Source organism: Cygnus olor, chromosome 16 (genome assembly GCF_009769625.2).
Source record: "Cygnus olor isolate bCygOlo1 chromosome 16, bCygOlo1.pri.v2, whole genome shotgun sequence".
Classification (NCBI taxonomy): Eukaryota; Metazoa; Chordata; class Aves; order Anseriformes; family Anatidae; genus Cygnus; species Cygnus olor.
The window spans coordinates 6211238-6229151 of NC_049184.1; the positions used below are offsets into that span (position 1 = coordinate 6211238).

Genomic DNA, 17914 nt, shown 5'->3' on the forward strand with positions numbered 1-17914 from the left:
ATTCCTTAAATATTTTTCTAAATTCCTCATTAACATGTGGAATGACCACTGAAAAGCTCTTTTAAAAGACATCACGTGTTTTCCCTTCCTTACCCAACCTGTTTACTTTTGTCTGTGTCAGAGGTCTGTGCCTGCTCTGCAGCCACAGGTGCAATGGCCGCTGATGCAGACCGTCCCCAGCCCGATCCAGGACTGGGTCCCAATCCCAATACAAAAAAGCTTTACCAGCACAGGCTCCACAGTGTGTTAGCCGTGTTACAGCCACATCATTAAATGAGATACTACCTGCAGTCACACACCAGTCCACAATGCAGGCTTATGGTCATTTCCATGTATCCTTCGGCTGCAGTCCGCGTGGCATGACCCTGGGAAGGCTGTGCAACCCACCCCAAAGCCTGTGACACGTTGTCCCTGCTCTGGTCCCTGCGCTAGCTGGGTGACAGCAAACTTCTGAGCATCGCACACACTTCTCAGCACACACACGCACTTCACCACATCGCAGCATGTCCAGCAACAGCACTTTGCATGAACAGCACCGAGGGACGACGTTTGCATTGTGTTAAAGTTTTAAAAACACTTCTAACCATATCAAGTTTTGCAAAGTGCTTTTACAAACTCGAATTTGGGATACATGAATTTAGCCTCAGATTCAGAATAAATAAATAAATAAATAAAAATCTTGAATCCAAATTCAAGTCCCAGTGGCTTTTAAGCAGTAGGCAGCAGGAAGGTTTCTGTCCCACTGCGCAGAACAAGAATGTTAATTGCACGGCAAGCTGGACACGGAGGCACGTTGCCTCATGGAGCACTGTGCTGGTGCAAGGAGACAAGCCCGAGAGCGTGACCCCTTGTCTCCAAGCGAAGAGCAAGGTAAGAGTCCCCGCTCAGCCCTGCTGCCCTGTCCCAGCTCTGAAACGCTCCCTCCTCCCCTAGCAGCCTTTCCTCGCCTTTCCAGCTGAGCCTCCGAAAACCTTTTCCAGCCCACCTCCTGCGGGCTGTCCGGAGCCTTTCCACTCCGCAGGACCAAAGCCGAGCATCGGGGCGAGCCTGCGGGGGCCGGGCACGGTCGGGTCCTGCTCCGGACCCCACCGAACCCCCCCGGGACGGAGCCGGAGCGCTGTGCCCCGCCGCCCAGCACCCCCCCGAAGCGCCCCCAGCCGCTCCTTTCCCCGACCGGGGACCGCGGGGCGAGCGAGTACCGCCGCCCCATACCCCCCCCCATCCCTCCCACCCCCTTCTCCCGGTCGGGGACCCCCCCAGGGGGCGGGCAGGGTGACTACAAGCCCCAGGCTGCCCGGCCCGAGAGGCAGGACGAGGAGCGACGTGGCGCTGCACGGCCCCGCTCCGGCCGCCGCCGGACCCCGCTGCGGAGCGCCCCGGGGCTGCCATGGGTGAGTGGCTCGGGGGGGTCGGGCGGGGCCGGGGAGGGGGCGGCGGGCAGGCAGGCAGCCCCCCTGCGAACGGCGGAGAGAAGTTGGCAACTTGGCCACTTTTCCTGAAGGCTCCGGCTGCATCTCTCTGCCTCCTTCCCTCCCTCCTTCCTTCCCCCGCCCAGCCTTTCTTTTTTTTTTTCTTTTTTTTTTTTCGTTTTTATTCTTTTCTTTTTTTTTAGCACTTCCAGCAGCAAAACAGCAGTAATTTCCTGCGGCTCGGCCCCTAAGGCAGGGCCAAAAGCATGAGTGGGGCGAGGGAAGGCACACAGGGCTGGGGGCAGCCGCCAGCACCGTCCTGGACCACAGCCCCCTCCCCAGGTTTTGCCACGGACAGGGGATCTCCTGGCGCAGCTCCCCTTGAGACCCACCGGATTTGCTGTCCTGATGAGCTCTGAAAGGTCCCCGGTACCCCGGCAGCTCCAGAACAGACTCTGTACCAAGCTGGATCCCAAGCAGAGTTCGTGAACTATTGCTGCTCACTAAGTTAACATGGAAAACTGCAAAATCTGATCGAATCAGCTGCGGCATTCACAGCAGGGCTGCCTGTATCGAACCGACTTGGTGGCTTGAAGCTAATGGCTTGCCCACTTTGTGCAAAGACTTTTGTTCTCAGTGAGCAAATATTTTTTCTAATTATCTGCATAACATGTGTACAAGGAACGATAAAAACTGTGCAGGTAGTCACACAGAGCGTGGCGCGAGGGATCAGCTTGTAGCCAGTGTGGCACAAGTAGCACGAGGGAAAGGGGGATACAGAATAAATACAAATATAAACATAGCTATCTCCCAGATATAACCTTTAGTGCTAGCTGTGATTATAGGCTGAATAGAGACGCTTACTATTAAACACAGCTTGTGAGGGGAAAAACCCCGTAGGCAGGGTGAGAAAAGTTTTCCATGGTCTGGTGGTTGTGTCCTCATTCTTTCCACATATGGTCTACTGAGGCTGGGAGTATGAAGCTGTGAGTATTTCTAATTAAACAAAGCCAATGTGAGAATACAGATAGCATTATGTGCTGGAAACCAGTGTATTACAGCAGAAACCTGCAAACTACTGCACATTACCTGTGCCTTTAGAATTGGGACTGGGGGAGGCAGGTCACTGTCACTGCTGTTCCCCTGAGGTCCCCACGCAGTGGGTGCTGTCACGCTGCGTGCGCTCCCCCCTGCCACGCTGAGTGACGTGACTCATGGCTCGCACATGTTCGCCCTTTCATCCTCTCCCCAGGGCGAGAAGCGTGTGCAGCAATCACCTTGTTTTTGTAGGGTTGGTTGGGGCGGGTTGGTTGGTTTGGGTTTGGTTTGCTTTGCTTATGCTGTTGTTTTTTCTTATTTTAAGTAAGCTTAAATACTTACTAAACTTGCATGCTCAGCTGTATGAGAAAGGCAAGGTCAAAGAATCACTTGTATTTGGGGCAGGCAACAGGGAGCTTTTCAGCTCAGGAAGTTCGTGCTGCAGAGCTAGATCAGCCCGAGAAGGTTTGCCTGGCTTGGTGATCCTGGGCACCGAGAGCTAGAGAAGGAGGTGTGAAGAAATCAGGGTCACTCCCACAAAGTAATGCCAAGAGTGCAGGATTAACTAGGAGGAATAAACTTTTGCGAGCAGCATTTTTAATGACATTGTTCATTCATCCTTATTTCCTGTAAGTCAGATTTTTTTTTTACATACTGTTTCTGGTTCCTCTCTTGTCTCCATCAAAGCAGTCCAAATTCTCTCTCTCAGACTCAAGGTAGACACAGCAGTTAGAGGCCAGGCAGGGCCCCCAAGGAACTGAGGGCTGTGGTCAGTTGGCCACTTGGTCACAACTTGGTCAGTTGGCCACAGAGGGCTGTGGACAGCAGGGTACTTACTCTCTGCTGTCTCTTAGACAATAGAAATATAATTTAAATCCCCATCCCCACCTTTGCAAACTTTGACAAAAAGTAACTGCCCTGCTGCTTCATCCCAATATTTGTTCCTGCCTGCAGCTGTGAAGAACAGCCATCAACCTCCCACTAACGTACTCAGCAGTGAAATAGTTAATGTTGCTTTATTATTATTATTATTTTAAAAAAAGTTTCTTTAGATTTCCAGCTTAGGTTGAAGTGCATGTGGCATTCATCAGCTCTCACTGCAGGCTTTGCATTCCCGCTCCTTACCTTGCAATCCTGAGGTCTGAAGATTTTATTTTTAGTGAGATTTTAGAGCCTGGAGTTGTTACTGGGCTGTAGTTCAGAGGGAATGCACATACTGGGGGAGTTTTTCTGGCCACATAATCACATAATAAATAAAGCCATACCTATAGGATACCACTTTACTGATGAGGAGATGTTAACGGGAAAACTGCTGCCTTGGTTATTGCCATTCATAAATGATCTGTAAAACTAAGTTAGGGGAAAAAAAGGAGACAACATCTTTAACAACTTACTGACTTGGCCAACCATTTCTCCCTTCTCCTGGGCTCAGATAGGGAACTGGAAAAAAAAAAGAAGTTGATAGTTCAGTAAGCTTTAAGTATAGTGCCAACCCCCATGGATCCTAGGGCTGTTTAGTAACTTGGTATTTCTGTGATAAATGCTTCACAACAATAAAAATGAAGTTCAGAAGCATCAGATTCTGTGGGTGAATGTAGGATATCCACTGACATGGAAAGAGGACAGCCTGGAAAACAGCAGGGCCTTCTTGAAAACTGGTTAGGGGGAAAAGGCGTTGCATGCAGAGCGCTGGGCAGTGACACTTGTTTCATCCTGGAATTGTGCGGAGCTTGAAGGAGGAATCAGGTGAGAAACTGGAGGGAAAGTGAACTGTAATGAAGAGGACTGGGCCAGGGCAGTTCAGCCCCAGTGAGTAACTTGTGAAATTCACAGGTGACAAGGGATGGCTCTTTTCCTACAGATGCTTCTAAGCTGCAAACCATGGACTGAAACTTTATAATGGTAACACAGAGGGAGTTCAAACCCAAAAAGTGGAAGGAGCATTTCCTGCCCAGACCAATTTTTGCCATCAGAATGATGAAGAGAGACCATGGTGGGTCCCTGTACAACTCCAGAAAAGCAGATCACTGTCCTCCACTTAAATATGAGTCTTTGCTTTGTTAACACAGCCCTGTTTTCATGGTTCTGCACCCCAGTGGGTGCCCCTGCAGTCCTTGGCAGTGTGTGCAGGCCTGGTAGGTCATGTGAGTATGTGCAAGTGCCTCTACACGCGGCCTAGGGACTTCTGGGGAGATTTGGCATTGTAGCTTTGTAAATAGAAAACTTTGTGTGTCCTGGAAGAGCTTTTTCCAGATTGTTTGCTGATAGCTTTCCTGCTAGAGCCAGAAGACTGAACCTCGCATCGCTTGCTTGTTTTCCAGGTCGCGCACTGCTGGTCCTCCTGCTGTCTGCTACAGTCTCTCTCCTGGGCGGGCTGATATTTGGATACGAGCTGGGGATTATCTCCGGTGCGCTGCTGCAGCTGCAAACAGACTTTCACCTCGGCTGCTTCAGGCAGGAAGTTCTGGTGAGCTCCCTCCTCATCGGGGCGCTCCTCGCCTCTCTGGTGGGGGGCATCCTCATTGACCGCCATGGCCGGAGGAGAGCAATCCTGGTCAGCAACTTGGTCCTGCTGTTCGGCAGCCTTATTCTGACGTTGGCGAGGTCGTTCATTGGGCTGGTCATTGGGCGCATGACCGTGGGCTTTGCCATCTCTGTCTCATCCATGGCCTGCTGCATCTATGTCTCGGAGATGGTGGCGGCCCATCAGCGAGGGCTGCTGGTGTCTCTCTACGAAGCAGGTATCACTGTAGGCATCCTGCTGTCGTATGCACTGAATTACGTCTTTGCGGACGTGGATGAGGGATGGAGGTACATGTTTGGACTGGCCATTGCCCCGACAGCCATGCAGTTCCTCAGCATCCTCTTTCTCCCAGTGAACCCCGTTAAATTAAACTCGTGGGACTCAGACTGCCAGAAGGGTCTCATTCAACTGCAGACTGCTGAGGACAGAGAGGCAGCAAAGCAGGAGTCCTATAAGGAGAAGCACTACTCATTTCTTGACCTTTTCAGGACCAGAGACAACATGAGAAGACGCACTCTGGTGGGCCTGGGCCTGGTGCTCTTCCAGCAGTTCACTGGGCAGCCCAACGTGCTGGGCTATGCCTCCAAAATCTTCCACTCGGTGGGATTCCAGAGCAACTCCTCCGCCATCCTGGCCTCTGTTGGGCTGGGGGCGATAAAGGTGGTGGCCACGCTCGTCGCGATGGCGTTTGCAGACAAGGCCGGCAGGAGAGTGCTGCTCATCGCCGGCTGCGTGGTGATGGCAATCTCCGTCACCACCATTGGCCTCACCAGCTGCATCACTCCGCTGGCCATGGCCAGGGACTGCACGGCGGCCGCAGACCCCAACGCATCCCACAGCCTCGGCCAGCATCCCCTGACGCCCCTGTCCTCCCAACCCACTGGGTTCCGTGTCCCACCAGCATTAGGTGAAGGCAACGGGCAGGGGGGGTCCTGGTTCTGCTGCCGCACAGAGCCTTACAAAAGCCTTCGCCGGTGCTCAGAGCAGGGAGGCTGTTACTGACTCTTCCCACACCCAGAAGATGGGCTTGGCAAGTCAGTCCAAAACAGAGACAGGAGAGAGCTCAGGCCCTCCTTTTGGTGGTGCTCCCCCGACAGAACATATGGTTTTAAATTGGATTACGCTGCTGAGCATGATGGCTTTCGTGAGCGCATTCTCAATTGGATTTGGACCAAGTAAGTATGGTGTTTATATATCCTTGTGCTAACCCAGAGAATAAAGCTGGGGCTGATCTTTATAGTCTGCTTGAAATGTTCATTACGCATCTGCTTTACCAAGCCGTTGAGTGTTCACTGGAAATTCTGAAAATATTCACTGAAAATATTCACTGGAAATATATCCCCTTCAGCCTCCTGAATCATTTCCTTGTCTTGCAGCTCTGTCAGCTGTGGGGCTGGTACAGCGTCATAATAACCTTCTCGTCCATGCTATCACTACTCATGTAATTTTTTTCCCCTTGTCATGCTGATTGCAAAATCAGAGCATCCCACAAGCACTACCTAATCTTCACAGCACCCCGACAAGGAAGAAAAGAGAGGGCTGCGTACTGAGGGGCTTCCCCAGAAAGTCAGCAACAGAGCTGGAAAGTGGAACCTCCCTGGAAGTTTCTCAATATTGGTTGGTCTTCTTCTGAAATCATTATTCATCAGATGAGAACAGAGACTAGTTCTTGCTTCCATGCAAGTTCTAGCATTTTCTGGCACTTATTGTTTTAAGGGCCTTGATAGGAGACAACAGCATCTAGCTGAAGGAAAAACATAAGTGCACAGCAAGCCTCATGAGTTTGGCAGTGACCCTCTAAATCATTTCAAGCAAAATAACCCTAGGATAGGAGAGACTGCTTCAAGATGCATACTGCTCCCAGCTCTGACTTTAGCCCAAATACAACATTTTCTCTTTAATCTGCCCCTTCTCCTTTCTCTACAAGAGCATGTCCTGATGGCAGATATGCCGATATTTTCCCATCTGCTGAATGGCCAAGTCCCCTGCTTTATTTTTTGCTGACTGGACCTGTTTGTTGGCATCTCATCCCTCCGCAGAGTGCCGAGCATGGGAGTTTCAAAGTGTTCTGCTGTGACCTGACCCTGAGATCAATATCATTGCTCACTACCAACAGCAGTGGGTGCTGGGTGAAGCCAGAGTTTGACTCTCTATAAAACCCTTGCCAAATATTCCACACTCGTTTCCCAAATATGTTTCTTAAACCTCACAACCATCTTTCTAATCTCTGATTTGTGCAGTGACCTGGCTGGTCCTCAGTGAGATCTACCCAGCTGGAATAAGAGGAAGAGCCTTTGCTTTCTGCAACAGCTTTAACTGGGCCGCCAATTTACTGATCAGCCTCTCCTTCCTAGACCTTATTGGTAAGTGTCCGTCCCTGTCCCTCCATTTCCCACAGGTGGGTTAGTGAGGACGGCCACCACAGCCATTTGGAGAGCAAGTGGTGTTTGGAACCCTGGGCACTGGACACTGGAATAGCTGTGATCCCGATGTCTCTGAGACCAGAAAAATGCAGGCACCAGTGACACTGGTCTGAGCTCCTCCATCACCCATTTTATAAAAATCATCCTTCATGCTGCACTGTCAGGGAACCATGGGGTTTGCAGCTTTCATGCCGGTAGCTTTACAAAGTTTCTTGGTAGCAGAGCTCCCAGTTGAGGCATTCAGATGGCAGTGCTGGGCCCTGGAGCTCGGCTTTCTCCTTCCCTCAGTGGTGCTGCTGGCAAAGCCTGCTGTGAACCATCCTTCTCCCTCGCTGCTTCCTAGTCCAGGCCTTGTAGATAAGGAGCTTTCCCTGTCCAGCACCAGTGAGCGTTTTGTAGTAAGCAGCCAGCTTCCTTTGCATCCCACGATGTGACTGACCTCTGATGGACCCTTCATGTGCTTTAATCTCTCTGCAGATGCCATTGGTTTCTCTTGGATGTTTCTTCTCTATGGACTGATGGGAGTGATGGCTGTTATATTCATTTACCTTTTTGTTCCGGAAACAAAAGGCCAGTCCTTAGAGGAGATAGACCAGCAGTTCTCCAGGAAACGGTAAGTGTGCCGACCTGAGTGCTGGCTTTGGGTGCTTCCCACCAGCCCTACCTGAGGTCCGTGGCATTGGGCAGTCCCAGCCTGGTCAGTGCCACCAAGAACATCTCGGGTGTATGGCCAGGCTGCGGGATGGGTTGTGAGGGCTGCAGCATGTTTTTGTCAGCGGGTCACTGTCCTGGGCCCTACAGCCACACTGCTCAAGGCCACTGGTGATTGTGGGGGAAAAGGGCTGATACCAAGGCTTGTGGGTGAGGGGAGGAGAACAGCACCAGAACGTGGTGCAGGTCCAGGCTACAGGAGGGAACAATACCCCTGAGATCCTGGACTCGTGCTCCTCCTCTGGGCCAGAGACATCTCCCAGTGTCAGACCATGGGCTCTCACCCAGCCGTTTCCATGCAAAGCCTGTGATTCCTGGCTGGGTGGGACAGGTCAAGTGGGATTTGTGCGTTTCTGGCTGTGAAGGAGGTGACAGGGCAAGAAATGCCGGAGTGGAGGGAGGCTGCGCAGCCACAATGAGGAGGGAGGTGACCAGAGGGGTGGCTGCTGCAAGTCTCATGACTGGCAGTGAGCAGCAGCAGCCCCAGCTGACCTCCAGCATCACCCCCAGGTTGTGGGAAGGGAGCGGGTGTAAGCCGAGGCGTGCAAGAGGAGCGAGCTGCACACATGGGCAGTACCAGCGAGTGGAGCACACCAGCAGCACCTGAAACCAGGGACCAGCAGCGTCACCCTGAGGAGGGGAGCAGACCGTGCCATTGGGACATTTCTTCTTGTGGCCTGTGACTGGTGACCTCTGCTCAGAGGCTGCTCTCCCTGCAGTGCCTTCAGCCTTGGGACATGCCCATAGCTGTCCTCTGCGTCCTTGGAGAGTCGCTGGTCCCAGGCAGGGAACACACCCTTCCTTTGGTATCTTTTATTGTTCACGGTTTGTATCTCCTATCGTTTAAGAGATTAATGGTTTTGTATGCAGGAAATAAAACAATTTTTGCTGACAGTGCTTTCCATCCACGCAGTTCATTTCTGAGCAAGATATATAGTTTTCCACTTCTTTGAAGTACTTGGTGCTTTATAAAAGGGACAGCATTGCAGGAGGAATGTCAAGTTCTGAGCAGCATACATTAATGTCATCACCTTTTATAATGTCTGTAGAAGCCTGGAGTCTGAGAAGGGAGCTAACGCAGCTAAACACCCTAAAGGCCCAGCAGCTCACCTGCCTGATTTCATGTGGCCCATGCCCAAAAAAGCACAGCACATCCATCATGCATGTTTAGCTGCTTTCTTTTGTACACAGAGGTTGTTCTGCATTCACTGCTAAGGTCTGCATGTACAAAAATACTGCAATGTTCTGGTACCTTCTACAAGTTTTCCACTTCTCACAATTGTATGTTCTTTGATTGTTGTTTTTTTTTAGGCCCTGTCACCCCTCCTCCTGGCACATATACATTACAAAAAAACACCCTGCTACCACCACACTCACTCCCAAAAGTTTGCAAGAGAGGAGACGCTGGCATCCTGCTGACCAGGGTGCCTCCATCCTGCTTACCCCCAACCTTACCTCTTTTGAACACCTAAGGAAGCAAGTCCCAAAGCTTAGTGTTTTCCCCTGAAAATGCAGCTCAGTAGGGACCAGCAAGCTCTATGCTGGGCCACTTGGTGACACACACAGGACACAGCTTAAGCTGTCTAACACTGAATGGCCACATCACCCAAAACACCATCTCAAAGAGAACTCACCAAAGCACTGGAAAATGATCCTCTGCCCTTGGCCGTATCCAGTCCACGGCTGTCAGGCGGCTCCTCGAGTTGCTGTTGGGGAGCGTCCTTTCCCACCGAGTGATGGGAATCACCTTGAGCTTCCTCAGTCACATCCACCCTGCTGCAGCTGGGCTGCCAGGGCTCAGTAAGGAGCAGCACGGCAAGTCCCCTGAATGCCGCAGATGCTGTCACCTCAAGGACACAGAGATGTCCTTTGCAGATGAAAGGGATCTAAGGGTGTTGGTTGATGCTCACCTGAACATGAGCTGGCAGTGTGCCCAGGTGGCCAAGAAGGCCAGCAACATCCTGGCTTGTGTCAGGAATAGTGTAGCCAGCAGGACCAGGGAGGTGGTTGTCCCCTTGTATTCTGCTCTGGTGAGGCCGCACCTCGAGTGCTGTGTTCAGCTCTGGGCCCCTCACTACAAGAAGGACATCGAGGCCCTGGAGCGTGTCCAGAGAAGGGCTACGAAGCTGGTGAAGGGCCTGGGACACAAGTCCTGTGAGGAGTAGCTGGGGGAATTGGGGTTGTTTGGTCTGGAGAAGAGGAGGTTCGGGAGAGACCTTACTGTTCTCTACAACTACCTGAAAGGAAGGTGTGGGGAGCTGGGGGTCGACCTCTTCCCGCAGGTAACTAGTGATGGGACTAGAGGGAATGGCCTCAAGTTGTGTCAGGGGAGGTTCAGGTTGGAAATGAGGAGACGTTTCTTCTCAGAAAGAGCAGTCAAGCTCTGGGACGGGTTGCCCAGGGAAGTGGTGGAGTCACTGTCCCTGGGGGTGTTCAAGGGAAGGCTGGACGTGGTGCTTAGGGCCGTGGGTTAGTGGGTGATGGTGGTGGTAGGGGGACGGTTGGACCAGTCGACCTTGGAGGGCTTTTCCGACCCTAATGATTCTGTGACATCCATAAAACAGAAAACAGGTGCTCCCTTCCTGCAACCGCGAGCTTGCTCCGAAAGCCCGTGTCCACTGAGCTATACGGGGAGGGAGGGGGGGGGGCGGAGATAACGCCGATTTACTGGGAAGAGCCGGGGCAGGCCTAGGCGCTGAGGCCGGGCTCCAGGCGGTGCCGGGGCCGATGCGCTCCGGCCGGCCCAGCAGGGCTGCACCGCGCCCCGGCGGCCGCCAGGGGCCAGCCCGAGCCCACGGAAGGCGCCGAGGCCGGTGCAGGCTCGCCTCAGCCATCGCGGGCACACGCGTGTTCGTGACCGGCTGTGGGGCTGGTGCTGGGGCACTGGCACGGCCAAGTTACGCAGCAGAGTAGGCTGACAGCTAGCTTGCGGGAGGGGGCTTCATTAGCAGAGGGTGAGGGGGCTCTTCCCTGTTTTTTCAGGATCAACAGCACACGGGTCCCCAGAATCTGTGGGGTCAGCCCATGAGGCAGGTGGGACACGCCAGGGGCTGCCCGGCTCCTTGCACAGCACCCATGACACCAGGGGGCTTGCATGGACCTGAATACAAAGCGAGGGCTGAGCAGGTGCTCGGGGGTCCCCACCGCTGCTCCTGTCACCCCAGTGATGTGGGGATGGACGCACCCAGGAAGGGCTTCGTGCTGGGGAGACAGACCCAAACCCCACAGCTGGGCATGGGGAGCAGCAGTGGAGCTGGGCTGGTGGCACTGAGAAAGGAGAAGGCCAAAGGGGGGTGTTTAAATGAGAAGCTGGAGGAAAGGCAGCGGGTGCAGAAATTCAGACTTGCACACTTCAGGAGGAGGATGTGGCCAGTGCACAGTGGAAGACCAGCAGGGAAATAACTGGTGCAGCTGCAATTAAAAAAAAAAAATAAAAAAAAAAATGACTGACCCCATGCAGTACTGCAGACCCACAGGAATATATACACAGGAATATCCACAGGAACCCCAGTATAACGGGGTTATTGGTGACCTGCTGGCAGGAGAATAATTGCTGGGCTGGATGCTGCTGGGCTACCGGCTGCGTGGGCAGGCTGGAGCAGGATGCACGTGAGAAGCATCTGTGTGTTTGGAGGACTGCACAAAGAAAAAGCTGCAAAAAGAGCATCACTGCAGGTTTCTCACGGTGATAGATCCCAGATTCCAAAGGGTAAAATGTAGAGCAAGGACTGTGCTGACCCCTGATAAGGATAAATATAATGATCTGAAAACATGAGGTTAAAGAAGCTGAAATTTAGGTCAGGTGGTAATAGTGGGAGATTTCAGCTATCTACATATGTATTGTCTCAGTGATCCATCAGGAAGAAAAAATACTTTTGGATACAGTGATGAGTCTCTGTGACCAAGCAGTGCTGGAAGTGGCAAGGAGGGCTGCTGCTCTGGGTTTAGTCGGGAGCAGGACCTGCTTCACAAGGTGTTTGTGGGAGAGCTGCTCTCTGCTAGTGACCACAGTACAACCAATTTAATGCTGTAGTGGGAGAGAGCACACCAAATAAATCCAGCACGTGGCTATGCAATTTCAAGAAAGGGAGTATGAAAAAATAAGGCGATTGGTCAATAACAACAACAGAGCTAAAAGGAACAGGCAGAACGCAAGGAGCCTGCAAGCAGTCTGGAGGTGATTAAAAAATACTCTATTAAAGCCCAAGTACAACATGTGCCACAACTCAAAGAGAACTAAGAGGTCCTAAAAAACACCCTGCCTGACTCACTGGGAAGGTTAAGGAGGTTTCACAGGGAGAAGGTCAGCGTTTAAAAAGTGGAAAGGTTTCCCACATGAGGAGAACAGGAAAAACCATAAAACACAGCGAGTTAAGTGTAGACAGAAAATTAAAAGAGCTAAAAAAGAGCACAAAGATCTTCCTGCCAACTGACTTTAAAAAAAAAAAAAAGAAAAAGAAAATAAGAAGAAATACATCAAAAACAAGAAGGTAGCTAGGGAGCTATTTGATTGCTCATGACCAAGGGGCAAGTAGTGTATGGGGAAGGACAGGGCACGACGGAGTAGTTCAGGCACTTCTTCGTGTTGGTCTTCACGGCTGGAGATATGTGGGAGCTCCTCGCACCCACGTCATGCTCCGTAGTCTGTCAGTCAGAAGAATCAGATCAGTGAGACATTCCACATGCCTGCTGAACCAGAGGATCAGCGGGTTGCCAACGCAGCTCCCACCTACAGAGCAATCTCTGGAAGGGGCCCTGGCGATGGTCACATCCAGCCCTGCTGGGGCGCTTGGGTCTGCACCAAACGGGGGGTGGCAAAGAGCCTCTGACAAGGGAACCCCTGCCTGGACAACGTGCTGGGGCGCTAGGGGAACATCAGTAAGCATGTGGATAGGGAGAACCCGATGGACAGAAAAGGTATTTTCAAAAAGGTTAAAAATTAAATTAAATTATTATTATTATTTTTTAATTTACATTGCCACGGAGTTGAAACGAAGCTTCTTTATGGATTGAGAGCCACTTAAAAGCTATTCCTATGTTGTAGGCAGCAAAGTACTGGGTTTAATGGACACTTTTTGGGGACAGATGAGAGTTTTCCATTCAGCAATGGAGTTTCCTAAGAATCTCTGCTGGGCCTGGTTTTATTCAGCATCTTCATTTGTAGCATTGGGAGGGGAGTGGACATCAAACTCTCCAGGTCGGTGGATGATGCTAAGCTCTTCTGGGAAATAAAATGTTTTGCCAATGACAAATGGCTCCAAAAGAGCCTGGCAAAATTAAGCGGGCAAAAAGGTAGGTGAGGAGCTTAAGTGTAGGTAAACACTAACATATCACAGCCCGCAAACTGTTCATACCTGGTACAGACTTTGCAAGGGTGCTTGCAGCTTGGGAAAGAGATCTTGGAGATATCACCACCATGTGCAGCCTCACCCACAACGCAGCAAGAGGTAGGGCAGTGTCAGAGGGACGGGGGCATCAGAGATGGACGTCCCATGGAAAGCTGCAGGCTGGTGCCAGAGGCCACTGCGGCCTCTGAGAGCTGTCTGAGGTTAGCGTGGGTTGGAGGAGTCCTCGGGACGGGTGAGCTTCCTCCATCACCAAACTGGACAAATGTGTCCCCGCTCTAAATTTGCGACCCATTAGTGCAGCACCAGGCCGTTTCTCTTGCTCTCTCCCCTTAGGCTGAGACCTCATAAGACTAGAGGATACAGAAATGCTTGTGGCAGTGATAAATCTTTTTTAGTGGGCTTTTATTTCCTTTTCTTTCACAATATTTTCTTTAGTTTCCTAGCCAATTTTTTTCTAAGGAAAGATTTCTGACTTCCTTTGAGCCACAGCTCAACATCTGTCCACATTGGGGGCTGAAGTAATACACTGTTAAGGGGTTTTGATGTCAAGCCCAAAACCCCACCAGGGATTTGTGCAGCTCTCCCCTTTCCTCCCTCCTCCTCTTCAAACAGCCTTTCATTTGCTCTCACTAATTGTGCTGTCATGCCTTTCTTTCCCCCCCAGTTGTGCAGACAGCCTTTCATGCAGACAGGTTTCGGTGACAGATGCCTGTGCCATGAGCTCTCCTACGAGGCGGGCGTGTAGCGTGTGTGCTGTCTGAGCACACCGAGCCGATCCAGGCACCCATCCAGCCCAGGGACGGATTAGGTAGTGCCTTTCCTGCCCCCACCCGAGGAGCTGCTGGATAATAGCTGCTGGGCGGGAGAGCTCCACCAGCCCAGCCCACCCACAGACACCACTTGCTCCTCTAAATGAGCGGGAAGAGATTAACTGAGCATTTCCTAGAGTATTTCAGGGGAGAGTCCTTGGGAGGATTTGGGTTGGGGTAAGGACACCAGAAAGTGGGGTGTCCCAGGGCTCTGGGAGCTCCTCTGGGCTGCGCCGCCCTCCTCAGGCAAACACAGCCAGAGTTATATGGACAAAGATCAATGCTTTCAGGGGCTTGCCTGAGACTGTGAAAGGGAGCTCAAGGCCGTGGACCATGTAAATCGACCTGCTCCCATGGAAGCCCGCTCCCAGGCCTTGCCAACTGCAAGAGAATGACATTTGAGCAGCTACCAGAGCTGAAGGCATCTGGGACACAACCAGAAGCAAATCCTGCAGAGGCTCAAAGCCCGAATTTCCCCAAGGTGTTTGTGCCCTGGGAAGACAGATAGAGCAAGTAGGGGAATGCACAACTCAAGTTTGCAGATGATTTTTCTTGTGTTTCAGATGCCTGTCTGTGAAGATTTCCAAGACAGAGAAGCTCTTTACTTGTCCCGGTGCCTGCAGACAGACAGGGATGGGACTGGCAGTGGCAGGATCAGAGGCACTCCCACCACAACAACACTGACCTGCAGGAGGTTTCAGAGAAGTTACAATGCTCTACCAAAGAGTGGACTTCTAAAAGTAATGTCAGGCCACCACCATGCTTGGATGCACTCCTATAATGCACCCACAGTGAAAATCCAGGTTATACAAGAAATAAGCACAACCCCTGGCTTGCTGTCACTGGTGCAGCCTGACTTCAGAAGCCAGCTTGCCATGTGAAGCCTGCGGGGCAGCACACACCACCACCGAGCCCTAGCCCCCAGCCGTGGCAGCAGGATCTGGGTGACAGACTGAGCAGAGAGCACGGGAAAGCATCGCATGCCCTGGCATTAAAGCTCCCACAGCTCAGCAGGGAAACGGGGGGCAGGGGGCTCATCATCACTCCTGTGCATGTGAGAGCAGCGAGCTCAAGGACTGGATCCTGCTTAGTCTCTGCTTGGGGGGATACAGGGCTGGATGAAAGGAGCCAGGATACATGAAATATGATAACTGGAAAAAATATAAACCAGAAGATGGGCTGTTTAATGCAGTACAGATCCAGCAAAACAACCAGAGCCGAGCTAAAAAACATTCCTCCTATTAGAACAAAGATACCGTCTCAACCCAGGGAGAACCTGGAAGGAGAAGGGTGTGCTGAGATGTGTTTTGTTAGCTTGTGCATCTCCAGGCACTTCAGGGATCAGACCCAAGCCTAGGGTGTGCCAGGGGCTTTCTCCTTTCCCTGCATCTCTCCTGCCCTCCCTGAAGCGCTTCTGCTGCTCCCTCCAGTACGAGCACCTCCGGGCTCCCCAAGCTGGGGACCTGTGCCCTCGCTCTCCCTGCCTCTCTCTGGCCTCCTTGCTGCTGCTTCTGCCTCTGGCCTCAGCTCCCCCAGCCCTGAGGTCCTCCCTCTGCTCATTTCGTTAGTAGAAAGAGAGTTGCTGTCACCTTTGGTCATAAGACAAAAGGAGGGGCAGAAAAGCGAGGTTTCCCTCAAACGGCAGGATGCTGATGGTGTACAGAAGGAGCTGCCCTGAGAGGTCACCGCTCAGAAAAGCCCGGTGTCCTCAGAGACACCAGGTACCTTGGGCTGGGAGCTGGACTGGGATGCAGCACTGGGCAGTGCAGAAACCACCTCTATGCCTTGACCCTACTGGGACAAATTCAGCCTCTGAATAAGCAGGAATCACATAATTACCTTTTCCAGGGAACTTTTCCAGTTGTGTCCAGGTATTTCTGTGCCGCTGAGCTGAGCTCACCGTCCTGTGAAGCATTTTCTCCTTGTCGTGACAGCAGGAACAGCACAGGGCTGGCAGCTGCCGAGAGCTATTTCCCCCTTGGAAGGTCCTCAGCATGGGTCTGCAGGAAATCAGCATGCTCGGGCACCTCGTGGCAATCCTGGCATCACACCACAGCTGCATCTGTGCCCACCGACAGTTCCTCGGGGTAACAACATCCTTTTGTTCTTGCTGAAACTCACAGCCGAGTCCCTCTGCGTAGCATGACCTCCAGCAGCAATACAAATACAAGTGTCAGTGCTATTACTATTAATAGTGTTCCTATTCCTGCTGTCATTATGATTGCTTTTGCTACTATTAATAATAATATTTACATATGCAAAACCACAGATGCAAAACAGATGGTTTGGTTGGACCCTCTGAAAAACTTGTCTCTGCCACATATTTATGACAAAGACGGAGGGTTAACCACACAGAGTGCCATATAGAGAACAAAAAGACGGGGAAAAAGAATGAAATAATTCCTTCCATATTCCCAACAGAGGCAAAACTCATCCATTCCCTCTCTCTGCTTCTCTCCTTTCTAGTATTTGAGACTCTTTCCAATACCGGGTCAGGGATGGTTTCCATATTTGTTCAGACTTGTCTAATTTTATTTTCCAGTTCAGCTATTATTTTTTCAGATGCAGCTTTTCCTGATGGATGGAAAATACAAAGGGAGTCACTCATCTGCTCCCTGCAAGCTTTTTCCTGACCGCTGGGAAGCTCAGGCACTATTCCAGACCTGGAGTAAACCTTGCCTGGTGGAGAAAACTTGATCCCTGTTTGCTGAGTTCTGGGAATAATTTAAGCTAACAGGAAAAGTAAAAGTGAGAAAAGACTACCACCACCCTGAGCCCATCTTCTTCTCTCCCTAAGGGAAGAAGTGGCATTGCCTGGGAAGATGATGATGGCCGTGCAAGGTGATTGACGGCATCTCCACTACTGGCTGATGCTCTACAGCAACTGGCACAAGAGTGGCCAGATTTTTGGCAGTTTCATCCAGGCTTGTTTCATAAAACCAGAAACTAATGCACTGTCTGCCAGCAGCATGGCATTGCCCTCTGCAGAAGGGCAAGGCTTGCCCATATCGATGAGTAGCTTTGAACTGTAGCTATGCAAGCAGCCCACCAGCATGATCGGCTTCCCTGCAGGCATGCTTCGGACTCTTGGCTGTATATTTAGTTGTGCAAACACCAGAGGCTCCCCCACACCTGTGGGTGTCACACTGGTGTCCAGCAGGACTCCACAATCCTTTTCTGCTGGCAAACATCCCTGGGGATGCCTGGTAGCTCTGAGCAGCCCCAGGTCCAGCTGCCCCTTCCCTGATGAGGAGGAGGAAGGTCTACGAGCTCTACCACAATGCAGCGATGCTTAAACGGAGAAAGCCACTGGACAGCCCATACTGCATGCTAACGAGTACAACACAGCGTCCCCAAGCACTAATGAGTAATAAAGTGCCCCACAGACTAAAGAGCCCCCAAGTACTACCAAGGACTAAGTAGTCCCCAAATACTCACTTCTCTCTCGGGTCAAATTCCACTCTTTAAACCAATCCCCATTACTTTTTGCACATAAGGCTGTGGAAAGCCTCAAAGGGGCTGTTAGGGTCTATTGTAGGGGAATAAAGCATGTGTCAAAAATATTTTTAATGCCCAGTTAAAAATGGCCTAAATGCAGCCTGCAGTTACCTGATAAGCTGCAAGGTCTCTATTGGGATAAATATTTTGGTTT

General features: G+C 51.4%; 1 protein-coding gene and 1 long non-coding RNA gene across 3 annotated transcripts in view; one reads left to right on the top strand and one right to left on the bottom strand.

Annotated features, from left to right (window-relative positions):
* The first annotated feature begins 719 nt into the window (after window positions 1-719).
* On the top strand, window positions 720-8999 carry SLC2A10 (solute carrier family 2 member 10). Its single transcript, XM_040575980.1, is given in 6 exon segments — window positions 720-870; window positions 4769-5895; window positions 5897-6146; window positions 7212-7334; window positions 7872-8007; window positions 8616-8999. Coding segments are annotated over 6 exon segments (1803 nt in total). The 5' UTR covers window positions 720-800; the 3' UTR covers window positions 8713-8999.
* Window positions 9000-12871: 3872 nt separating this feature from the next.
* LOC121079157 overlaps window positions 12872-17914 on the bottom strand; it is a 28768-nt gene continuing 23725 nt past the window's right edge. For both annotated transcript variants that reach the window (XR_005824906.1, XR_005824908.1), the window contains 2 exons: window positions 16102-16409; window positions 12872-13326 (listed from right to left, as the gene is read on the bottom strand). This is a non-coding gene — a long non-coding RNA (uncharacterized LOC121079157). The remainder of the gene's footprint in view (window positions 13327-16101; window positions 16410-17914) is intronic.